We start from the raw sequence: 23,146 nt of genomic DNA, 5'->3' as shown, positions 1-23,146 counted from the left end.
CAAACACCCAGAATAAAGTCCTTTAATTGAAATAAAGACACAATCCTTTATTGTTCTAAATTAAACCATACTTACCATCACGCCCATTCCAGCTGAAGCCAACGATCTCCTGCAATAAAAGAAAAATAATAAAGCAACCTCATCCTTACCTTTCCATGGTTCCCACGACAGCTTCAGCTCTGCTACATCGAGATGACAGGCTGGACCGCAGCAGAACGCTGCCATCCAGCCTCTCATCCCGCAGACACTGAGAAGCGCAGGCTTGCTTGCGCTGCTCAGCGTCTCTCTGTGACGACATCCAGATGAGCCGAGTTCATGTCCAATGAACTCGGCTCACCTCATGCACGTCACTGACAGCGTGGGAAAATTCTCACGCTGAAGCGGTGAGTGCAGGAGAATTCTCCCACGCTGTCAGTGACGTGCATAAGGTGAGCTCATGTCCAATGAACTCAGCTCACCTCCTGCACGTCACTGACAGCGTGGGAGAATTCTCCTGCACTCAGCACTTCAGCGTGAGAATTCTCCCGCTGAAGCGCTGAGTGCAGGAGAATTTTCCCACGCTGTCAGTGACGTGCATAAGGTGAGCTCATGTCCAATGAACTCAGCTCACCTCCTGCACATCACTGACAGCGTGGGAGAATTCTCCTGCACTCAGCGCTTCAGTGTGAGAATTCTCCCACGCTGAAGCGCTGAGTGCAGGAGAATTTTCCCACGCTGTCAGTGACGTGCATGAGGTGAGCCGAGTTCATTGGACATTAACTCGGCTCATCTGGATGCCCTCACAGAGAGACACTGTGGAGCGCAAGCAAGCCTGCGCTTCTCAGTGTCTGCGGGATGACAGGCTGGATGGCAGCGTTCTGCTGCGGTCCAGCCTGTCATCTCGATGTAGCAGAGCTGAAGCTGTCATGGGAACCATGGAAAGGTAAGGATGATGTTGCTTTATTATTTTTCTTTTATTTCAGGAGATCGTTGGCTTCAGCTGGAATGGGCGTGATGGTAAGTATGGTTTAATTTAGAACAATAAAGAATTGTGTGTTTATTTCAATTAAAGGACTTTTTTCTGGGTGTTGTGTTTTTTTTAAATACTTTACTAGAAATTCATGGTGGTCATGTCTAATATTGGCGTGACCCCATGAATTTCGGGCTTAGGGCCAGCTGATAATGCCAAGCTGGCCCTAACCCCTTTATTACCCAGTGAGCCACCGCATCAGGGCCCTGGATGAGTTGGGTACAGCGCCAGAAGATGGCGCTTCTATGAACGCGCCATTTTCCGGGGTGGCTGCGGACTGCAATTTGCAGCGGGGGTGGCCCAGAAAGCTTGGGCCTCCCTGCGCTGCGGATTCCAGCCCCCAGCTGCCTAGTTGTACCTGGCTGGACACAAAAACAGGGCGAAGCCCCACGTCAATTTTCTTTAAATTATTTCATGAAATAATTAAGAAAAAAAGGGCTTCCCTATATTGTTGTGTCCGGCCAGGTACAAATAGGCAGCTGGTGGTTGGGGGCAGCCCGTTCCTGCCTGCTGTACCTGGCTGGACACAAATATAGTGCGAAGCCCCACGTCAATTTTTTTTAAATTATTTCATGAATTTCCTGAAATAATTTAAAAAAATTGAAGTGGGGCTTCGCACTATATTTGTGTCCAGCCAGGTACAGCAGGCAGGAACGGGCTGCCCCCATCCACCAGCTGCCTATTTGTACCTGGCCGGACACAACAATATAGGGAAGCCCTTTTTTTCTTAATTATTTCATGAATTTCATGAAATAATTAAAAAAAATTGAAGTGGGGCTCCGCACTATATTTGTGTCCAGCCAGGTACAGCAGGCAGGAACGGGCTGCCCCCATCCACCAGCTGACTATTTGTACCTGGCCGGACACAACAATATAGGGAAGCCCTTTTTTTCTTAATTATTTCATGAATTTCATGAAATAATTAAAAAAAATTGAAGTGGGGCTTCGCACTATATTTGTGTCCAGCCAGGTACAGCAGGCAGGAACGGGCTGCCCCCATCCACCAGCTGCCTATTTGTACCTGGCCGGACACAACAATATAGGGAAGCCCTTTTTTTCTTAATTATTTCATGAATTTCATGAAATAATTAAAAAAAATTGAAGTGGGGCTCCGCACTATATTTGTGTCCAGCCAGGTACAGCAGGCAGGAACGGGCTGCCCCCATCCACCAGCTGCCTATTTGTACCTGGCCGGACACAACAATATAGGGAAGGCCTTTTTTTCTTAATTATTTCATGAATTTCATGAAATAATTAAAAAAAAAGTACGTGGGGCTTCGCCCTATTTTTGTGTCCAGACAGGTACAACTAGGCAGCTGGGGGCTGGAATCTGCAGCGCAGGGAGGCCCAAGCTTTCTGGGCCCCCCCCCCGCTACAAATTGCAGTCCGCAGCTACCCCGGAAAATGGCGCGTTCATAGAAGCGCCATCTTCTGGCGCTGTACCCAACTCATACAGGGCCCTGGTGCGGTGGCTCACTGGGTAATAAAGGGGTTAGGGCCAGCTTGGTATTATCAGCTGGCCCCAAGCCCAAAATTCATGGGGTCACGCCAGTATTAGACATGACCGCCATGAATTTCTAGTAAAGTATTTAAAAAAAACACAACACACAGAATAAAGTCCTTTAATTGAAATAAAGACACAATTCTTTATTGTTCTAAATTAAACCATACTTACCATCACACCCATTCCAGCTGAAGCCAACGATCTCCTGCAATAAAAGAAAAATAATAAACCAACCTCATCCTTACCTTTCCATGGTTCCCACGACAGCTTCAGCTCTGCTACATCGAGATGACAGGCTGGACCGCAGCAGAACGCTGCCATCCAGTCTGTCATCCCGCAGACACTGAGAAGCGCAGGCATGCTTGCGCTCCTCAGTGTCTGGCTGTGACGGCATCCAGATGAGCCGAGGTCATGTCCAATGAACTCGGCTCACCTCATGCACGTCACTGACAGCGTGGGAAAATTCTCACGCTGAAGTGCTGAGTGCAGGAGAATTCTCCCACGCTGTCAGTGATGTGCATGAGGTGAGCTCATGTCCAATGAACTCAGCTCACCTCCTGCACGTCACTGACAGCGTGGGAAAATTCTCCTGCAATCAGCGCTTCAGCGTGAGAATTTTCCCACGCTGTCAGTGACGTGCATGAGGTGAGCCGAGTTCATTGGACATGAACTCGGCTCATCTGGATGTCGTCACAGAGAGACGCTGAGCAGCGCAAGCAAGCCTGCGCTTCTCAGTGTCTGCGGGATGAGAGGCTGGATGGCAGCGTTCTGCTGCGGTCCAGCCTGTCATCTCGATGTAGCAGAGCTGAAGCTGTCGTGGGAACCATGGAAAGGTAAGGATGAGGTTGCTTTATTATTTTTCTTTTATTGCAGGAGATCGTTGGCTTCAGCTGGAATGGGCGTGATGGTAAGTATGGTTTAATTTAGAACAATAAAGGATTGTGTCTTTATTTCAATTAAAGGACTTTATTCTGGGTGTTTGTGTTTTTTTTAACTTTGACTATGGGGTTAGTAATGGGGGTGTCTTATAGACGCCTCTCCATTACTAACCTGGGCTTGATGTCAGCTGGCATTATAAGCTGACATCAACCCCAACCCTATTACCCCCTGCCACCGCACCAGGGCAGCGTGGAAGAGCGAGGCTAAGTGCCAGAATTGGCGCATCCTATGAATGCGCCATTTCTGGGGCGGCTGACGGCTGGTGTTTCTAGCCTGGGAGGGGGCCAATATTCATGGCTCCCTTCCTGGGCTATTAATATCAGCCCCCAGCTGTCTGCCTAGCCTTTGCTAGCTATTAAATTAGGGGGGACCCCACGTCATTTTTTTTGGGGGGTCCCCCATTTTAATAGCTAGTAAAGGCTATGTATTCAGCTGGGGGCTGATATTAGTAGCCTGGGAAGCTCCGTGGGTATTACCCCCTTCCCAGGCTTCAAACATCTGCCCCAGCCGTCTGCTTAACCTCCGCTAGAGCCTAAAATTAAGGGGAACCCCACGCCAATTTTTTTGATAATAAATCCTTTATTTTAATACTAAATGACAAGTACAGTAACCAACACTATCACTGTACTTCATATATATGTGACTGACATGTTTCTATCTATCTAATCTATGTGTGATGCTCTATCTTTCTGTTCTAAATTGTCGGGTACCGCTGCTGAATTGCCGGCCGGCTTTTTTAAAGAGACAGTGCATGAAAACACTATTATTTTTTTAAATAAATCCTTTACACTAAATGACAAGTACAGTAAGCAACACTATCACTGTACTTCATATATATGTGACTGACATGTTTCTATCTATCTAATCTATGTGTGAAGCTCTATTCTTTCTGTTCTAAATTGTCGGGTACCGCTGCTGAATTGCCGGCCGGCTTTTTTAAAGAGACGGTGCATGAAAACACTAATATTTTTTTTAATAAATCCTTTACACTAAATGACAAGTGCAGTAACCAACACTGTCACTGTGCTTCTTATATGTGTGACTGACATGTTTCTATCTATCTAATCTATGTGTGATGCTCTATTCCTTCTTGTCTAAATTGTCGGGTACCGGTGTATGCCGCTGCTGAATTTGCCGGCCGGCTTTTTTAAAGAGAGTGTCTTCTGAGCAGTTTGTCAGCTTTTGGACACCTCTGCAGGTGTTTTCTATGTGTTTCTATGTGTTTTTGTTTGCCTGCCATTGGTTTTAACGGTGTTCGACAGTGTTCTAAGGTGTTCGACGAACAGTTCCTCGAACATCCCGGTGTTCGACGAACCGAACCGAACCCGAACACTACGGGGGTGGCTCAACACTAGTTAGGAGCAGAAGACCCAAGCTTTGTACACTTTTTAGTGGCCCCTGCCGAGTACTGCAAATCACCTCCTAGTGACCCCCACCGATCTCATATTGGTGACCTATCCTTAGGATAGACCATCAGTAAAAAAGTAGTGGACAAGCCTTCTACAAGAGTTATGACATAAACCACAATTCTTACTACCAATACAGTATGATGGAGGTGAGATCTTTAATGTATGAGACAGAACCACACCCCTGCAAATGCACGAGGAATTTATCTTTGTTTCCATTGTATGTCAGTTTGCTGGAAATGAAACAGGTTAAGTTTCGTTTTGGAAAAAACCTGTATCCACTGTTATAAAATCTCCACTGAATGGAACTATTGTCACATTAGCCATGTATCTCTGGAGATTGGCGTCTTTCCTCTCTGCTTTGGCAGCAACAGGTAATATATATTTTTTATCAATACTGTTTTTTTTATCAATTCTGACAGTCAATGTATCATGGACCGTGCTCAATGCCGCATTCACAAATCCATTTCTCAAGACCCGAGCACAGTCCATGATACATTGAATGTCCGGAGGTCTCCAAACCTGAACTTCACAGCCCCATATAGGTCTATGAAGCTATCAAGCTCAGGTCTGGAGACCCATGGACAGTCAGTGTATCTCGGGTCATGACAAACAGATGTGTGAATGTGGCATTAAAGAAGTTGGCCACTACTTTTTATGATTGCCCCAATTGACGGACCCTGTGCCCCTTAGTGTTTTTCTAATTACCTCCTGTTGTCATTCTTGCCTGTGAGCGAGGTTATCACTGGCCGCTCACAGGCATCACGTGACCCCCTCTGCAGCCGGCTCTGACATTCGCTGATGTCACTGCAAGTCCACGCAGCAGCTGGGGGTCTCTCTCTTCTGTGTTCCACAGTGGATGCTGGATTGTGGGCAGGGTTACCCCGCGCGTCATACGAAGCATCCACCGTGCGCTCTCCCTCTCCCCATTCATTGGGAAAGCATGCGGTGGATGCTGGGTGTGACACGTGGGGTAAACTTGCCCACAGCCCATCAGCCACCGCGGGGACCGCGTCACTGATGTCACACCTCACTTGACATGACAGCAGCAGGTCCCGTGATGCCTGTGAGCGGCAAGTGGTAGCGCCGCTCACAGACAAGAAGGACAGCAGGTGCTAATTAGAAAATCACTTAGGGGCACAGGGTCCATCGATTGGGGCAATCATAAAAAGTAGTGGCCGACTCCTTTAAGGAGTTAAAGAAATTAATATATAGGAGGGTAATATTGTATTACAGAAGGGTAACTGATAAATGTAAAGTCATTCCTTGGTGCCCAGGAAACAAATGGTCACTGACTAACACAATAAGAGAGTAGACATTAAACTCAACTTTAGCAACCAATGCCAGGCAGCTGCTGCCAAGGTGAATAAAATCAAAGGATGGTGTAAACTATGGATTTCAGATTGCAGAAAATGTGAATGTGATGCAGGGTACATGAGCTTATCATTCTAAATTCTAGTTTACCAGTTTTGCTAAATTTTCCCAAGAAATTTGATTTGTGGTGATTTAAAATTACCTTGAAGCCTCCAATGGCCTGAAAAATATCTCTTTTCTTCATACTAATTTTTTTCACTGTTGTTCTGTCTCACATTATCTGTACAGTTTATTCAGTGTTTTCTGGCTTTCTCTCCCTATCTCTACTGCTCAGTTCTGACATCCTATCACTATCCTAAATCACTTGAAAATATCTGCTGCATTCCCTACCTTGGCTTTTATACAGGCTATAATAGTCCCATTTAATTGGCTTTGCTATATTATGTGATTTGACAGTTTCAAAACATTATGATGAAGCTCATCATATGTTAAATGTTCTTTTTTTAGCTGATGCAACTCCTCCAGTTTGTAAAATGGCAATTTCCATTTTAGGCGATTTGCGTGAACCAGATCACAAATTGTCTAATTTGTCGAGGTCAGCGATTTTCTAACTAAATTGAATTAAATTGATCTGTTTATCTCTAAGATTGGAATTAAAGATATTTTCTGGTCTTCTAAAATAAAAGGCTGCATTCACTTTATGTGACCTCAAACCTCTGAATCCTGACTGCGTGTGGTGCACACACTGTCAGGATTCCCCGATGAGAGTTGACGGTCACATGACTAGAAGTATGCATACTTCCGGCCAATTTGCATACTTCCGGTCATATTTCGACTATCTGTGCCTAGCTTCTCTTAAATTAAGTGAATTGAAGAGACCAAGCACATCTAGTCTGCATGTGAATGCCATTGCATACTCATGGTCACGTGACTGATCACTTTCTCCGGCAATAACATGGAATTCTGAGGGTGTGCACACTGCATGCTGTCAAGATTCAAAAGTCTGCGATAGCATACAGCAACTGCTGACTTTTATGAGAAGATATGTCAGCCCCTTTAATCTTGTAATTTAGACAGTAAGAATGGGTCCCTTAATATGGGTCTATTAGCTTCTTACTCAGGGGTTTTGTCTTTCTCTGGAGAACTATAGTAAGATTACAGGCTGGTCGTGATGGACCTGTGTCTTTTTTCTGCTGTGCTATCACCATTATTGATAATGGCTCCTTGTAGATGGAAGGTCAAGTTACAGATTTTACATTGGGGCCAAGGAGCTTCAATTTACATTTCTAATGTTTAAGATTCTTCCAGGATTCTTGTTCTGTTCCTCAACATCTTGATACATTTTCATAGTTTATTCATTATGTTTTATTTCAGGTCAATGTCTTCAATGTTACACTTGTTCGAACATCAACTCAGATACCTGTTTATTTCTCCTTTCCGCCATTTCCTCTTGCCCCGCTGGCAATGTGTGTGCCTCTCGATATAGCATATCATCAAGTAAGGGGTGGTGCTATTTTAAATGTGTGTTGTAATTTCTACTATATATATTTATATTTCTGTCATTCGTATAGACATTCAATGGAGTGTGAACCGAGCATGTGCACTTTGGCCACATTCAGAATGGAGCTGCAAAGCTTTGTTCTTCAGGTTCCAGAGAATCCTTCTTATGAGCCCTGAGAGTCCCAGTGATCAGACCCCAAGCAATCAGCCAGTTATTCCCTATCCAATGGGTGGAGGATACCTTGATTGTTTTTGAGAATAACAATTTAACACCCATTTAGTAATAGTAGTCATAGAGTGGCCAACTCCTCCACCCCCATATTTACTGTCAATGTTGTAATTATTACTTAATGATTATTGTAGACATAATTTTCCAACAATTCTTCCTTTTCCCAATATGTGAAGTCATGCCTCCCTAACAGAAAAGCCTGAACATGCACTACCCCCTTCCAGAAAATGGCAGCAGATGCTTCGAAAGACAACTTATGAGACATGTCCATCGGAATCATCTCTTTTAACACACTGCACTTGTGCTAGTTCCAGAAATTGCAGAAGAAAATTGGTGCTAAGAAGACCGAATACATTCATCTGCGTTTGTGCAAATCCTAGATGTCAAGAAACCTAGTGCATGTGTCGTGAGTACCATTGAAGAATATTCACGGACCCTTCTCATCCATTTTCTGGATCGGAGTAGTGCATATTGAGTAGAGGTGGCTTGATGAGATGGAGGTGTGGCAGGGTGCATATATTCGTTTCTTCCTTACATTTGAAAAAGAAGAAGTCTTTGCAATTCTTGTTTAACCAATTCCTCCTATTTATGTATGCAATGAAAAGCAACCTATGACGTATAGGTACTTCATAGATCGCCTCCATCACTTTTCAGGCACATGACAGATGATCTGATCACCTGTCATGTACCCCTAACAGCTGTGGGTGGAATCACGGTCCACCTGCAGCTGTTAACATGTTAAATGCCGCTGTCAATCTTTGACAGCGGCATTTAACATGCACGTGCCGGAAGAACGTCATAAGACCTGCCCTTCCGCGCCGGTGTCACATGATCGTGGAGATACAGTGGGTTGGCCAGGGTCTGCAGGAGACACACGTGGTTGTCATTGCCGATCTGCTATTGATTTAAAATGTCCCTTTTGTCACATTATTTTCAGGGCCCATTGAAACTAAAACACTAAAAAAATAAGAAATACACATATTTGGTATTGCCGCATTCAGAATCACCGATCTATCAAAATATAAAGAGAATCTGTTCGGTAAATGGCGTAACGAGAAAATAAATCAGAACACCAGAATTACTTTTTTTTAGTGGAAGAACGGTCCTCATCGTACTTATAGTGAATTCTGAAAAGCTTAAAAACTTTGTGACTTGTTTTTCATACTTTTTTCTTTATAGACATATTAATCTTCCAGAAGTTTTATAGATTCTGCGCTCAACCAAGTGAATGTAATGCAACCGGGATCTTCAGCACATCATTCCATAGTTCAGAGAGGATGGCGACTACATGTTGTTCTGAAAATCTTTGTACGCCAGAAAAGCCCATTGGTAAGTCGTCAAGTGCCGAGTCCAATCCAAGGAAAAAAAGGTTCATGGATTCAATGTCTCAAATATTTCACCATAAATATTTCCAGCAGGGGGCAGTAAATTTATAGCAGGTGTATAAAATATACAGTACAGACCAAAAGTTTGGACACATCTTCTCATTTAAAGATTTTCTGTATTTTCATTACTATGAAAATTGTACATTCACACTGAAGGCATCAAAACTATGAATTAACACATGTGGAATTATATACTTAACAAAAAAGTGTGAAACAACTGAAAATATGTCTTATATTCTAGGTTATTCAAAGTAGCCGCCTTTGGCTTTGATGACTGCTTTGCACACTCTTGGCATTCCAGTATCCGTTGTTTCAGATGCTGCACATCAGGCTTCCAGTATCCGTTGTTTCAGATGCTGCACATCTCGTATCTTCACAGCATAGGCAATTGCCTTCAGATGACCCCAAAGATAAAAGTCTAAGGGGGTCAGATCAGGAGACCTTGGTGGCCATTCAACTGGCCCATGATGACCAATCCACTTTCCAGGAAACTATTCATGTAGGGATGCTCGGACCTGACACCCATAATGTGGTGGTGCACCATCTTATTGGAAATACTCAGGGAACGTGCCATCTTCAGTGCATAAAGAGGGCAACACATCATCATGTAGCAATTTAAGATATCCAGTGGCATTGTGGTTTCCATTGATGAAGAATGGCCCCAATATCTTTGTATCCCATATACCACACCATACCATCAAGATACGAGATGTGCAGCATCTGAAACAACGGATACTGGAAGCCTGTGCTAGCATTTCTTCTGCGTTGTTGCTATCAGTGTGTCAAGAGTGGGAGAAGAGGGTTGCATTGACAATACAACACAATGGGCAGCACTTTGAACACATTTTATAAGTGGTCATAAACTTGTAAAAAACTCATGAAAGAATTCAGTTACGTTAAAACCAAGCACACCATTGTTTTTCTTCTGAAATTATCAATAAGTTTGATGTGTCACATGACCCTCTTCCCATTGAAAAAAATAAAGCTGGATCCAAAATGTCCGACTTCAAAATGGCCACATGGTCACCACCCATCTGGAAAAGTTTTCCCACTCCCATGTACTAATGTGCCACAAACAGAAAGTTAATATTACCAACCATTCCCATTTAATTTACTTGTATCCATATAAATGGCCCACCCTGTATATATATATATATATATATATATATATATATATATATATATATATATATATATATACACTGCTCAAAAAAAATAAAGGGAACACATCAAACTTCTGTGAAATCAAACTGTCCATTTAGGAAGCAACACTGATTGACAATCAATTTCACATGCTGTTGTGCAAATGGAATAGACAATAGATGGGAATTATTGGCAATTATCAAGACGCACTCAATAAAGTAGTGGTTCTGCAAGTGGGGACCACAGACCACATCTCAGTACCAATGTTTTCTGTTTTGGTCACTTTTGAATGTTGGTTGTGCTTTCAAACTCGTGGTAGCATGAGACGGACTCTACAACCCACAGAAGTTGCTCAGGTAGTGCTGCTCATCCAGAATGGCACATCAATGCGAGCTGTGGCAAGAAGGTTTGCTGTGTCTGTCAGCGTAGTGTCCAGAGGATGGAGGCACTACCAGGAGACAGGCCAGTACACCAGGAGATGTGGAGGGGGTCATAGGAGGGCAATAACCCAGCAGCAGGACCGCTACCTCCTCCTTTGTGCAAGGAGGAACAGGAGGAGCACTGCCAGAGCCCTGCAAAATGACCTCCAGCAGGCCACAAATGTGCATGTGTCTGCACAAACGGTTAGAAACTGACTCCATGAGGGTGGTATGAGGGCCCGACATCCACAGATTGGGGTTGTGCTTACAGCCCAACACAGTTCAGGACGCTTGCCATTTGTCACAGAACACCAGGATTGGCAAAGTCGCCACTGGCTCCCTGTGCTCTTCACAGATGAAAGCAGGTTCACACTGAGCACATGTGACAGACGTGACAGAGTCTGGAGACGCCGTGGAGAGCAATCTGCTGCCTGCAACCGCCTTCAGCATGACCGGTTTGGCAGTGGGTCAGTAATGGTGTGGGGTGCCATTTCTTTGGAGGGCCGCACAGCCCTCCTTGTGCTCGCCAAACATAGCCTGACTGCCATTAGGTACTGAGATGAGATCCTCAGACCCCTTGTGAGACCATATGCTGGTGCGGTTGGCCCTGGGTTCCTCCTAATGCAGGACAATGCCAGACCTCATGTGCCTGGAATGTGTCAGAAGTTCCTGCAATATGAAGGCATTGAAGCTATGGACTTGCTTGCCCGTTTTCCAGACCTGAATCCGATTGAGCACATCTGGGACATCATGTCTCGCTCCATCCACTAACGTCATGTTGCACCACTGACTGTCCAGGAGTTGGCGGATGCTTTAGTCCAGGTCTGGAAGGGGATCCCACAGGAGACCATCCGCAACCTCATCAGGAGCATGCCCAGGCATTGTAGGGAGGTCATACAGGCACGTGGAGGCCCCGCACAATACTGAGCCTCATTTTGACTTGTTTTAAGGACATTACATCAAAGTTGGATCAGCCTGTAGTGTGTTTTTCCACTTTAATTTTGGGAGTGACTCCAAATCCAGGCCTCCATTGCTTATTAAATTTGATTTCATTGATGATTTTTGTGTGACTTTGTTGTCAGCACATTCAACTTTGTACAGAACAAAGTATTCAATGAGAATATTTCATTCATTCAGATCTAGGGTTTGTTATTTGAGTGTTCCCTTTATTTTTTTAAGCAGTGTATATATATATATATATATATATATATATATATATACACAGTACAGACCAAAACTTTGGACACACCTTCTCATTTAAAGATTTTTCTGTATTTTCATGACTTTGAAAATTGTACATTCACACTGAAGGCATCAAAACTATGACTTAGCACATGTGGAATTATATACTTAACAAAAAAGTGTGAAACAACTGAAAATATGTCTTATATCCTAGTTTCTTCAAAGTAGCCACCTTTTGCTTTGATGACTGCTCTGCACACTCTTAGCATTCTCTTGATGAGCTTGAAGAGGTAGTCACCGGAAATGGTTTTCACTTCACAGGTGTGCCCTGTCAGGTTTAATAAGTGGATTTCTTGCCTTATAAATGGGGTTGGGACCATCAGCTGTGTTGTGCAGATGTCAGGTGGATACACAGCTGATAGTCCTACTGAATAGACTGTTAGAATTTGTATTATTGCAAGAAAATAGCAGCTAAGTAAAGAAAAATGAGTGGCCATCATTACTTTAAGAAATGGTCAGTTAGTCCGAAAAATTGGGCAAACTTTGAAAGTGTCCCCAAGTGCATTTGCAAAAACCATCAAGCGATACATAGAAACTGGCTCACATGATGACCGCCCCAGGAAAGGAAGACCAAGAGTCACCTCTGCTTCTGAGGATAAGTTTATCCGAGTCACCAGCCTCAGAAATCACAGGTTAACAGTAGCTCAGATTAGAGACCAGGTCAATGCCACACAGAGTTCTAGCAGCAGACACATCTCTTCAACAGCTGTTAAGAGGAGACTTTGTGCAGCAGGCCTTCATGGTAAAATAGCTGCTAGGAAACCACTGCTAAGGACAGGCAACAAGCAGAAGAGACTTGTTTGGGCTAAAGAACACAAGGAATGGACATTAGACCAGTGGAAATCTGTGCTTTGGTCTGATGAGTCCAAATTTGAGATCTTTCGTTCCAACCACCTTGTCTTTGTGTGACGCAGAAAAGGTGAACGGATGGGCTCTGCATGCCTGATTCCCACCGTGAAGCATGGAGGAGGAGGTGTGATGGTGTGGGGGTGCTTTGTTGGTGACACTGTTGGGGATTTATTCAAAATTGAATGCATACTGAACCAGCATGGCTACCACAGCATCTTGCAGCGGCATGCTATTCCATCCGGTTTGCGTTTAGTTGGACCATCATTTATTTTTCAACAGGACAATGACCCCAAACACACCTCCAGGCTGGGTAAGGGCTATTTGACCAAGAAGCAGAGTGATGGGGTGCAACACCAGATGACCTGGCCTCCACAGTTACCAGACCTGAACCCAATCGAGATTGTTTTGGGTGAGCTGGACCGCAGAGTGAAGGCAAAAGGGCCAACAAGTGCTAAGCATCTCTGGGAACTCCTTCAAGATTGTTGGAAGACCATTTCCAGTGACTACCTCTTGAATCTCATCAAGAGAATGGCAAGAGTGTGCAAAGCAGTCATCAAAGCAAAAGGTGGCTACTTTGAAGAACCTAGAATTCTATCAAGGTTCACCTAGAAGCTCTAGAAACTAAGAAGTAAGATATTATTAATTAAGAGTTTTAGAAAAGTTGGTTCAGTTTTTATTTCTGATACATGAAAGCCATAATAAAGTAACTTGCAATATTGAACATAATCTATGAATATAATATTAGCTCCACTTGTAAATAAATGTCTGCTATGTAAGGAAAGTTCCATCCTGATCTTAGAATTATTTATTCAGCAAAATGTTCCTCTTTCTGATTTTCTACTCAGTTGCAATTTCATCAAAGTATATTTTTCTGCTCTTTGTTTGTTGAAGCGCCAGATGGAAGTTCGACGCCCAATGGACTAAAGTGTCCAGAGTGGAATTTAAATTGTGCAGGAGATCAAACTATGTGTCTTGTTAAAACCGGAAAGCAAAGTACAGGTGAAATATTAAGTAGAAAAATAAAATGTGCAATAAATTGCAATTACAATTCTGGACTTGAGGTCACAACACACCTAACAGTAAGATCTTTGCATGCATAATAAGTGACAGATATAAAATATTGTGTCATTTATACCATGTATATGCCGCCGTATTGCAACCCCTACAACCACTATAGATAGACTCCTACTTTCCCTTCTTATTTGAAATTTTTGGTGCAGATTTGAAGCAGCAATGGTTGACCCCAGTCAGTTATGGATGATAATGGCGGTAATGGTGAGACAGTTTACTAGTTTCTTACTTCGGTGCAGAACAGACAATAAAGCAACAAGACGTTGACTGGCAGCAGTGTGGGCTGTGGCTCAGTTTCTGAGTCTTCACAGGCTCATTACCTGAGTTGTTGAGTAGAAGGATGGAGCGCTAGCCTTAATATGTTAATTGCTCGGGAAGGTAAGTGATAAGCAGTCTGATGCCCAAATTGGGTGGCTCGCCAATCAGTACTGTGAGCTGTGGCTAGGCTATCATTATAGTTCTCTATGTAGTGGTGTAAGGAAATGGATATGGTGCCTATGTTCCACCTTGAAGCCAAGTGTGTTGTTGTGATGTGATGCATTATAAGGTTTTCCTGTTTAATGTTTTGTATTGTCATTAGTGATGAGCGAGCATGCTCATTACTCGAGTTTTTCAAGCATGCTTGGGTGCTTACCGAATATTTTCGACGTGCTCGTATGTTATGTTAGAGCCCCTGTGTCTGCATGATTTACGACTGTTAAACAGCCTGAACACATCCAGGGATTGCTTGTTTGTTAGGGAATCCTCACCTGTGTTCAGGCTGTTTAACAGCCACTAATCATGCAGACGCAGGGACTCGAACATATTAGACAAGCATGCCGAAGATACTCCGTAAGCACCTGATCATACTCGGTTAAAGGAATAAATGAGCATGCTCGCTCATCACTAATTGTCATGTTATGAAGTTGTGTTCTGCCCTCAGCAACAGGTAGCAAGTGGGGATCAATAGAGTTTGGATTTGGGACAAGCCCAGAGAGGGAGGGGCTATGTAGGAAGATCAGAGATTACTTCCTGGTAGTGATTCAGATGGGGCCTAGCTTGCAGCTAGAGTCGACCTCTGGTCTGATTGCTCAGCAGAGTTGAATGACTTGGGTGTCCCTAAAGTGAGAGGAGACCAAGAGGATGTATAGCTCTCCGGTGGAGAGAGATAAGTGACTAAAATTATGGAATGATCAATCAGAGACGGGTCCTAGGAGAGGATGCCTAGTAGTGCGACCTAAAGTTTATAAGCCAAAGAGGTAATGGACTTAAACAGAACATGTATGTAAGATGAAGAGAGTGCCCCTGGCAGGAGTTCCAGAGTGTCAGAGACAGAGGAGATAAGTAATGGCCATAGTGACAAAGTAGCTCCCCTAAGGGGAAAAGGATGCAGAACCGCAGGTTGAGCATAGGACTCTTACAAACTGGACTGTAAAACTGAGCTGGGTTTTGGTGAAGTAAAAAGGAAACCTGAAGATAGAGGACAAGAGATTAAAGAGGAAGAAATCAGTGTGTGGAAAATGCTCCGTCTTTTGAAAGAAACATTCATCAAGATATGTACCCGCTATCTCCTGTATATAATCCCTTATTGAGTAAAAATTTTATTTTGGATTGGTGGTCTTCCTCATTGAACTGTCCAACATCTGGTCCTGGCAAACCAGCGTCATCGGTTACATGTGGCCTGCAAAGACATAGTGCCCTCACAGCACAAGTCCACACACCCAGCCAGGGCCACCACCATCATGTAACGTGCTGGGTCGCAAGTGACGAGTACCTTGCTCACGGCTACCACTCCACACCACAATACAGTGGTCGTCAACATACCAATCTCTCCTGGGTTGTCCAACCAAAGGAAGAGCTACTAGCCAATGTGAGCTACCCACTGGCTACACCCAAGAGGGGTAGTGCCTGGACCCTCTGAATCACTTGGGGGCCAGTCTCATACTAAATCAAAATCTTATCCATGTTGATGCTGCTGTAATAGGCTGGACTATTTTGGACTTGGAAATTGATAATGGAAATTCTATAGCAACTTTCTCTTCCTGGGCTGATCAATCATTTAAAAAATTCTCAATTCCCAGGTAAAATCTGTATTTGGTGAAGACATTACTAAATTAGGAGATGACAGCAGCTTCTAATAAGTCTCTCCATAGATGTAGACACTCACCTCATCTACATAGAATCTTGTATGTAGCTTCTGTCATCTCCTATATCAGTAATGTAACAATCTGTCTTCACTGAATTCAGATTTTACCCTTAATTTGAGAATTTTAAAAATAACTGATTTGTCCGGGAGGAGAAAAAAAAAGATTTCCCTGATAAGATATATTACAAAGCTTCTAGTTTTCATGTGTATTTCTAGATTTATGAAATTAATTAAAATGACGGTTGCTATTTAAGAAGATAACATACGGCATAGTTTTCAGTATATTGTTATCAGTGGCATAACAAGGGTTCTACAAGCCCCAAAACAAATTTTGAACAAAGTCCCTCAAAGCCCAACTCAATGCTTCTACACTTTCCACCAGCACAGGGCACATCCTGTAGACATCAGCTCGCTAGGTCAGCCATCATCCGCTTGTGCTGCTCTGCCTACATGTACACAGTACACAGTGCTAGAGTCCAGAACGCTGCACCAGCCAGCGAGTCGCCTACTCCTCTTTCATTCCAAAAATCTGGACTTTGGCGATATACAAGCAAGACTAAAAAATGTGCTGTCACTTATCATAATTAGCCATAGGGCACAGTTGACCTTCCTCTAGTCCTAATTGCTGTTGCAGCCCCTTGGATCACAATTGTAACCCATCTGGTAATTACAATGAAAACCATTTGACTCGCCCCCTGGGACGTGGGGCACTCGGATCCGGGCAATAGGGAACGATGGGAGTAGTAGTGGCAACCCGGTTCCGTGGCTCAGGGTGGTCAGGCCAGTGGTAGTCCGTTATGTGCTATCGATTATGTCCGACTACGCCACCCGTGGATTTGCGGTCAATAGGTACCGCCGCTGCAAGGCAGACCGCTGGGGCTGATGAGGTGTGCAGCTGGGATGGTGTGACTCCCCACGGGAAGAGTGCGGCCCCAGGGCAGTATAATGGATGGTGGGAGTGATGGTAGTGAGAGTCCCAGTGCTGATAGTGCTGGAGGAGCAAGGAGCACACAGACAACAGGTTGCAGTCCAGGGTCTTTACTAAAACAGGTAAACTGACCCTTAAACAGTCCCAGCTAGGAGGGGACCTGGATGTCTGAGAGCAACGGGGAAATTGGCCCTGGTCAGGGTGAGGGTGTAGGCCTACCGTGCTTCCTGCGCTCCTTCTGGCTATCTCCTCGTTATAGGGTAACAGCCCACGTTTCCCAGCTTTCCGTGTATTCTCGCCTGTATGGCCTGCGACGTGGGTTCCTTTCTGCTCCCAGCCTTGTACGGCTTTACTGGTCCCTTCGGTTGTGGCAGGGCCTCCAGACTTCTTAGGCCAAGGAATATACAGTCCCTTGCGGACTGGTTCTCTGCTGGGGGATGTGGAATCCTCCCAGCCTCAGACACCAAAGTCTGGTAAATTAAGTCCGTTATCTGCCAAGACAGGCTCGCTTCGCCTCTTGTCTCTGGCTTGTGGCTCTCCTCCTGCCACACTTCCTCTTAGGTGCAATACAACTGTCTGTCCTTGCTCTGCTCTGGGACAAGTCTCAGTCCTGAGACAGGCCTTCAAGTTCTTTCTAACCCTGCCCCCAGTACCAGCTTTTATAGGGGCAGCCAGCTCCCCCTACTGGCCTGAGAAAGGAGGCATTGCATGCTCATGTTCCCCTGACTAGAGAACCTCCCCCTTGCTCTCAGACACAGCTTTATTACATTTTGTGGCATCCAGGCCAGGGTGACACACATTCATATTTTTTGTTTTCTAGGCTCCGAGACTGTGACTTCAATAGAGGGTGGCTGCGCCTCTGAAGGTTTCTGTTACCAAAGAAATGAGTCTTCAACCGCTGGTACAGTGCTGTCAGAAACCACATATACCTGCACCCGGGCAACAAATGATGTATCATCTACTACAAAATCTACTGCCAAAACAATATTGTCATCTGTGCTGCCATTCATTATGGTTCTAGTGCCTTTTAATGCATGTATATTTTGAAACAGGAGTGTAAAAGTTAAAGGCATTGTCTGACTTAGAAAAGGCATTTTCTTTTGAAGGGTTATCCCCATATTCATAGCTTCCCCTTCAGGAGAGTTTATAGTGCAAACTGTGCAGCTGCTATGAGGCTCTTGAGTGGGGGACAACCTAGCTCCACCATCTGGATTTCAACAGTATCTGAACATTCACATGATATCCGATCAAATCAGCAAGCAGAGCTGAATCCTAACATTGTGTCTTATGGCTATATCACTTGATACAGTGCCTGATAAAGATGCAGTGTTGTGACACGTGACCCAATCAGTGCTGGCGTCACTGTTCCCGCCTCCTGTCTAATTGTCGAATTGAACATGAAGAGGAAGTCAGAGATTGGCTGCTCTTGGACTTCCTCTTCATGTTCAATTTGTACAAAGGCGGGGACAGTGATGCCAGCACTGATTGGGCACCGGGGTCACGTGTCACAAATCTGCACGAGATCCATGGGGAGAGCGCGTGCCGACACCGCTGGAATGGTACCAGCACGGGAGATGAGTATAAGCTTTTCTATTTTATTGGGGCCAAGGGTGGGGTATGAGAAGAGGTTGTCCTGGTAGTGGACAACCCCTTTGACACAAAGCACTATAAATATGTTATATGTACAGAATGATTTTGATCATTACCCAAAATGTTGCATTATACTTTATGGGCAAATAAAGCATCTGTCTTTTTGGACAAAAGAACATTGGAGCACTGACTTTTTTATTGTATATTTTGTGGACATTGGTAAGTTACCGAACAACTATGCCTTTCGAGCATTACTGCGCCGCTTGGTCAAACTTTCAATTTTTAGGAGCAATAGTCAACTCTATTAATTTGGAAGATTGATTTTATGTGATAAATCAAAAAGTTATTCTCATGTGTATTTTTTCGGAAGAGCACCGCTCCTCAGATTAATAATAGTGGTAATAGTAGAAGTAATGGTGTTGGTAGTTTTAAAAGAGTAGTATTAGTAATAGTAGTAGTGAGAGCATTAATGATAGTAATAGTCATAGTAATAGTAGTAGAATCTGCAAAATTTTTGGAGCAGTGGCCAGCATTCTTAAAAGTCCGTGATTTTTGCTATATAAACAGCACAATGTGACTGCGGCTTCAATTTCCCTAAGGGACTATTAAAGTCAGTGAAAAGTGAAAAAAAAAGTTAAAAAAAAAAACATCAAAATTCTAATCACCCCCCTTTTAACCCATTACAAATAAAATAAGAAGAAAAAAAGAAAAAATACACATATTTGGTATCACTGCATTCAGAAATGCAAAATCTAAAGAAAATTAATCTGATCAGTAAACGGCGAAACAAGAAAAGAAATCAAAATACCAGAGTTGTTTTTTTTTTGGTCGCCGCAACATTACAATAATATGCAATAACAGGCGATCAAAGCATTGTAACTAGCTGGAATGGTATAGATAGAAACGTCAGATCAGACAGCAAAAAATAAGCCCTCACTTGGCACCAGATCTCGAAAAATGGAAACGCTACGGGTCTTGGAAAATGGTGACAAATGCAAAAACTGTTTTTCGTGTAAATTTCAGAATTTTTTTTCACCACCTAAATAAAGAGGAACCTATACATGCTTGGTATCTGTGTATTCGTACTGAACTGGAGAATCATATTTCCCATTCAGTTTTTCCATATAGTGAACATGGTAAATAAAAAAAGCCAAAAAACAATTATGAAATTGCACTTTTTTTTGGTAATTTCACCTTACTTGGAATTTTCCTGTTTTCCAATACACTATGTGGTAAAATCAATGATATCATTCATAAGTACAATTCTTCGTGCAAAATAAAAGCCTTAACACGGCTATATTGTTGGACAAATAAAAAAGTTATGGCTCTTGGAAAAAGGGACGAAAGAATTGAAAACAAAAAACAAAAATTAGCTCGGGGATGAAGGGTTAAAAGGGCATTAATTATAAACAGGGTATTTGCAAGTACAAAAATGGAGGAACCCAACTAACGGACAAGGATATAACAAAAATCTGCTGTCATTGTATATCAGCTACACACTCAGAAACATATTCTGTGTAAAACCTCCACATAACAGAAGCATCTAATCAGGTCATTGTCTTTCAGTTCTTCAGGAGCATACACATTCCTGCTGACATTGACACTGTCCTGAAAGTGGCGCTCTTAGATCAAAGATGTATCAGAAGTTCAAAAGTGATCTTTCCTGTGGATGGCGACCTAGCACTTTGGATGAGTTTTTATGATGGGCCCAAGGCCAACTTTCCATTCCAAATACACTAACTAAAACCATTTAGCACCTAGAGGAAGTGTTTATGACAAAGACCTGAGATAATCTGTCTATCAGAAACACAAATGTGAAAACTATTAAGATTTTTATGCAGTATCACCAGAACAATGGATACATACTGTATGTGAAACACTCCAGGGCTTAGGTACGAGTTAAAGAAGTTTACTCGTACCTAACCTAAGTTTACTCGTATAGATATAATACCCTTTATGAATATCTATCTTTAAACTCTAAAAACTTTTTTAGTTTTCTTCATTTTAAAATTCCCTACTGTTCTCGCGATAAAGCTAATCCCCGTGTCTGTTTTTTCTTTTACTTTACTTCCTTTGCAATTTCATTTAAGGGGAGTCTTAAGCGTGATGTCATAGGAGGATGGTCCCGCAGTCAATTCATTGCAGCTTCTATCACCTTCCCTGAAACATAAGGATATTGATGAAGTGGTTTCCTCTACGCAGCTGATGGAGGTCCAAAGGAATATTCCAGAAGACACGATAAATTTGATGCGTTTTTGTTATCTACTGTGGTCGAATCCTGATGAAGAAGTTGGATGATTTTGAAACGCATAGATAATAAAACTACATCAAGTATATCATGTCCCCTGGATTATTCCTTTGGATCTCCATCAACTGTGTAGAGGAAACCATCCATGTACTCTTGACAAACCTGGAAGAGCGAAACCTTGGGTCAGGCAAGATATGAAGCACGCTGTTTTTTTTACTTTAAATTATCTCAAAGTGTTGTTTTTTTCTATGCAAGTAATATATATTCGAGCTAATAAATCAATCTTCATAGCTTTTACCTTGATTGGATGTCTGTTTGTCCTATAGGAATATTTCTGGGGGATTATTCCCCTGGATGCTGTGTACTGTATGGAGACACATGTCCTATAAAACTCTTAGTAGTAGTTCATTGATTATTATTTTTTATATTGTTTAGGTTATTTCCTGCAATGTATAACCTGTTTAGAAATCGGTGCAGATTTCTGTACATTTTTATCCACCCACTACTGCCCCCTGGGCAATATGTGTGCTTCTCGACTACAGAAATTTATAGCAAGTTAGATACTGAAGAGCCATCGTGACTGCTCAGAGTACAGTCCACAATATTTGCTATGAAAATAACCTTTACTGTCCATCTATGACCAAAGAGTAACTTTCCAGGAGCTCACAGACGATCATTGTACTCTTACGGGCCAATTCATTAAGACTGGCATTGTGCACTTTTTGGAGTCTTTAGCACAGAACGAATCTTATCTTTTCCAAATATATATAAAAAAAATAAAAACAAGTCTGTTGGGTTGCTCAATTTTTAGAGAAAAAAATAATATTTTAGTTTCTTAATTATCGAAGGGTCCTATGGCAAGGACTATGCATGGGAATGGTAAGGAAGATTATGGTCTTTCATAGGACTTGGTTGCTGCCACTCCAGGTGCGTGCTATTGTCAAGATTCCACCACTCAGTGTTCTATGGATGCAGTGAATGACAGCTTTGCCGCCTTATGGGAACAAGAGCTTTCTAAGCTGTCAGGATTGTGAGTGAGAGCTCTACCACCCAATCTGAGGCAGAGGTGTGAGTATTGTGAATGATAGCTCATCCTTCCTATCTGGCTGGGTCTGTGGGATCTCCTCCTGGTGTCATCTATTCTGGGTGATTACAGGGCTATTAAGCACTCTGACATCGGTCAGACGATTGCCAATTATAGCCTTGCTCAAGTGAAGTTTGTGTTTGCTCTGTGATCTGAGTTATATTCTGATCTTCATTGCTGACCTTAGATTTACTTTTGACCATCCGTTTGACTTACCCCTTTATATTGATCCACTACCTTCATGATACTCTGACCTCAGACAGTTACCTGACTACGCTTTTGTCTTTTCCCTTTGTCTGTTATGATCACTCATAGCACTGATCCCGAACCTCTTGACTATCCTGCTTCGCGGTAAGTATGTGAGCACAACAGAATCAGGAAAACACTCAAAAGGAAGTAAAAACGACATCTTGCAGGGATCAGAGGCAGACAGCTAAGTTAAGTAGCTGGGCAAGCTCCAAAACAGAGAACACCTGGAGAAAATCCAGCAACTTCCAGTCACAGATTAGATGGCCGAGCTGTCAATCAAAGTACGAACAGCTCAGCATGCCCATCACAAGACTGGATGGCCAAGCTATCAATCAACATACTAACAACTCAGCGTGACCCAGATTCCATAGGGCAGTAAAACAGTCACTCACTGAGCGGAGAAATTGTTACTGATCTGACTTCCTCTACATCATTGGGATATGTAACTGAGCTACGGCCACCATGGGATCCTCTGGTACTCTGGTAGACCAACCCTGCCTTGACCTCATGAAAAATCCCACAGTAGTGTATATTTTTTTCTAGCTAATGGAAGTGTTGTCCTTAGGGGTTAAGTCAGTCCATCTAGGTCCAGTTCCTCAAGAGTAGAAACATCGGCCTAGAAATATCAGCCCAAATTCATCAAAACCTGCGTTTCTCATGCCAGTCTTGATGAGGTGGCGTGGTAGAGTGTGAGGAACACACCTCTTAGTGAATCAGATAAGCTGCACCACCATGTACACTGCACCACAAATCTTACTCCAGTCATAAACTGGAGAAAGATTTGTTGCATAAGGAACTCCCAGCTTTGCCTATTTTATCAGAGTTGAGCAAAAATTGCATGAAAACGCTAATAGTCACAAAATTTAGCAACTTTTCAACCTTCTTACTTCAGTTTCCTGGCGTAAAAACATT

At 43.1% G+C, this 23,146-nt stretch overlaps 1 protein-coding gene across 1 annotated transcript in view; it reads left to right on the top strand.

Annotated features, from left to right (window-relative positions):
* LOC141172980 (uncharacterized) overlaps window positions 1-18,672 on the top strand; it is a 69,116-nt gene extending 50,444 nt beyond the window's left edge. The window contains exons 6-9 of the mRNA XM_073657592.1: window positions 7,547-7,669; window positions 9,081-9,230; window positions 13,831-13,938; window positions 17,884-18,672. Coding sequence (XP_073513693.1) covers window positions 7,547-7,669; window positions 9,081-9,230; window positions 13,831-13,938; window positions 17,884-18,110 — 608 coding nt within the window. The 3' untranslated portion in view covers window positions 18,111-18,672. The remainder of the gene's footprint in view (window positions 1-7,546; window positions 7,670-9,080; window positions 9,231-13,830; window positions 13,939-17,883) is intronic.
* Window positions 18,673-23,146: the final 4,474 nt, after the last annotated feature.

This window comes from Phyllobates terribilis, unplaced genomic scaffold (assembly GCF_046119375.1).
Source record: "Phyllobates terribilis strain yellow unplaced genomic scaffold, ASM4611937v1 Scaffold_12__6_contigs__length_324123572, whole genome shotgun sequence".
In the NCBI taxonomy this organism is placed as follows: Eukaryota; Metazoa; Chordata; class Amphibia; order Anura; family Dendrobatidae; genus Phyllobates; species Phyllobates terribilis.
This window is presented reverse-complemented; position numbering and strand designations above follow the sequence as displayed.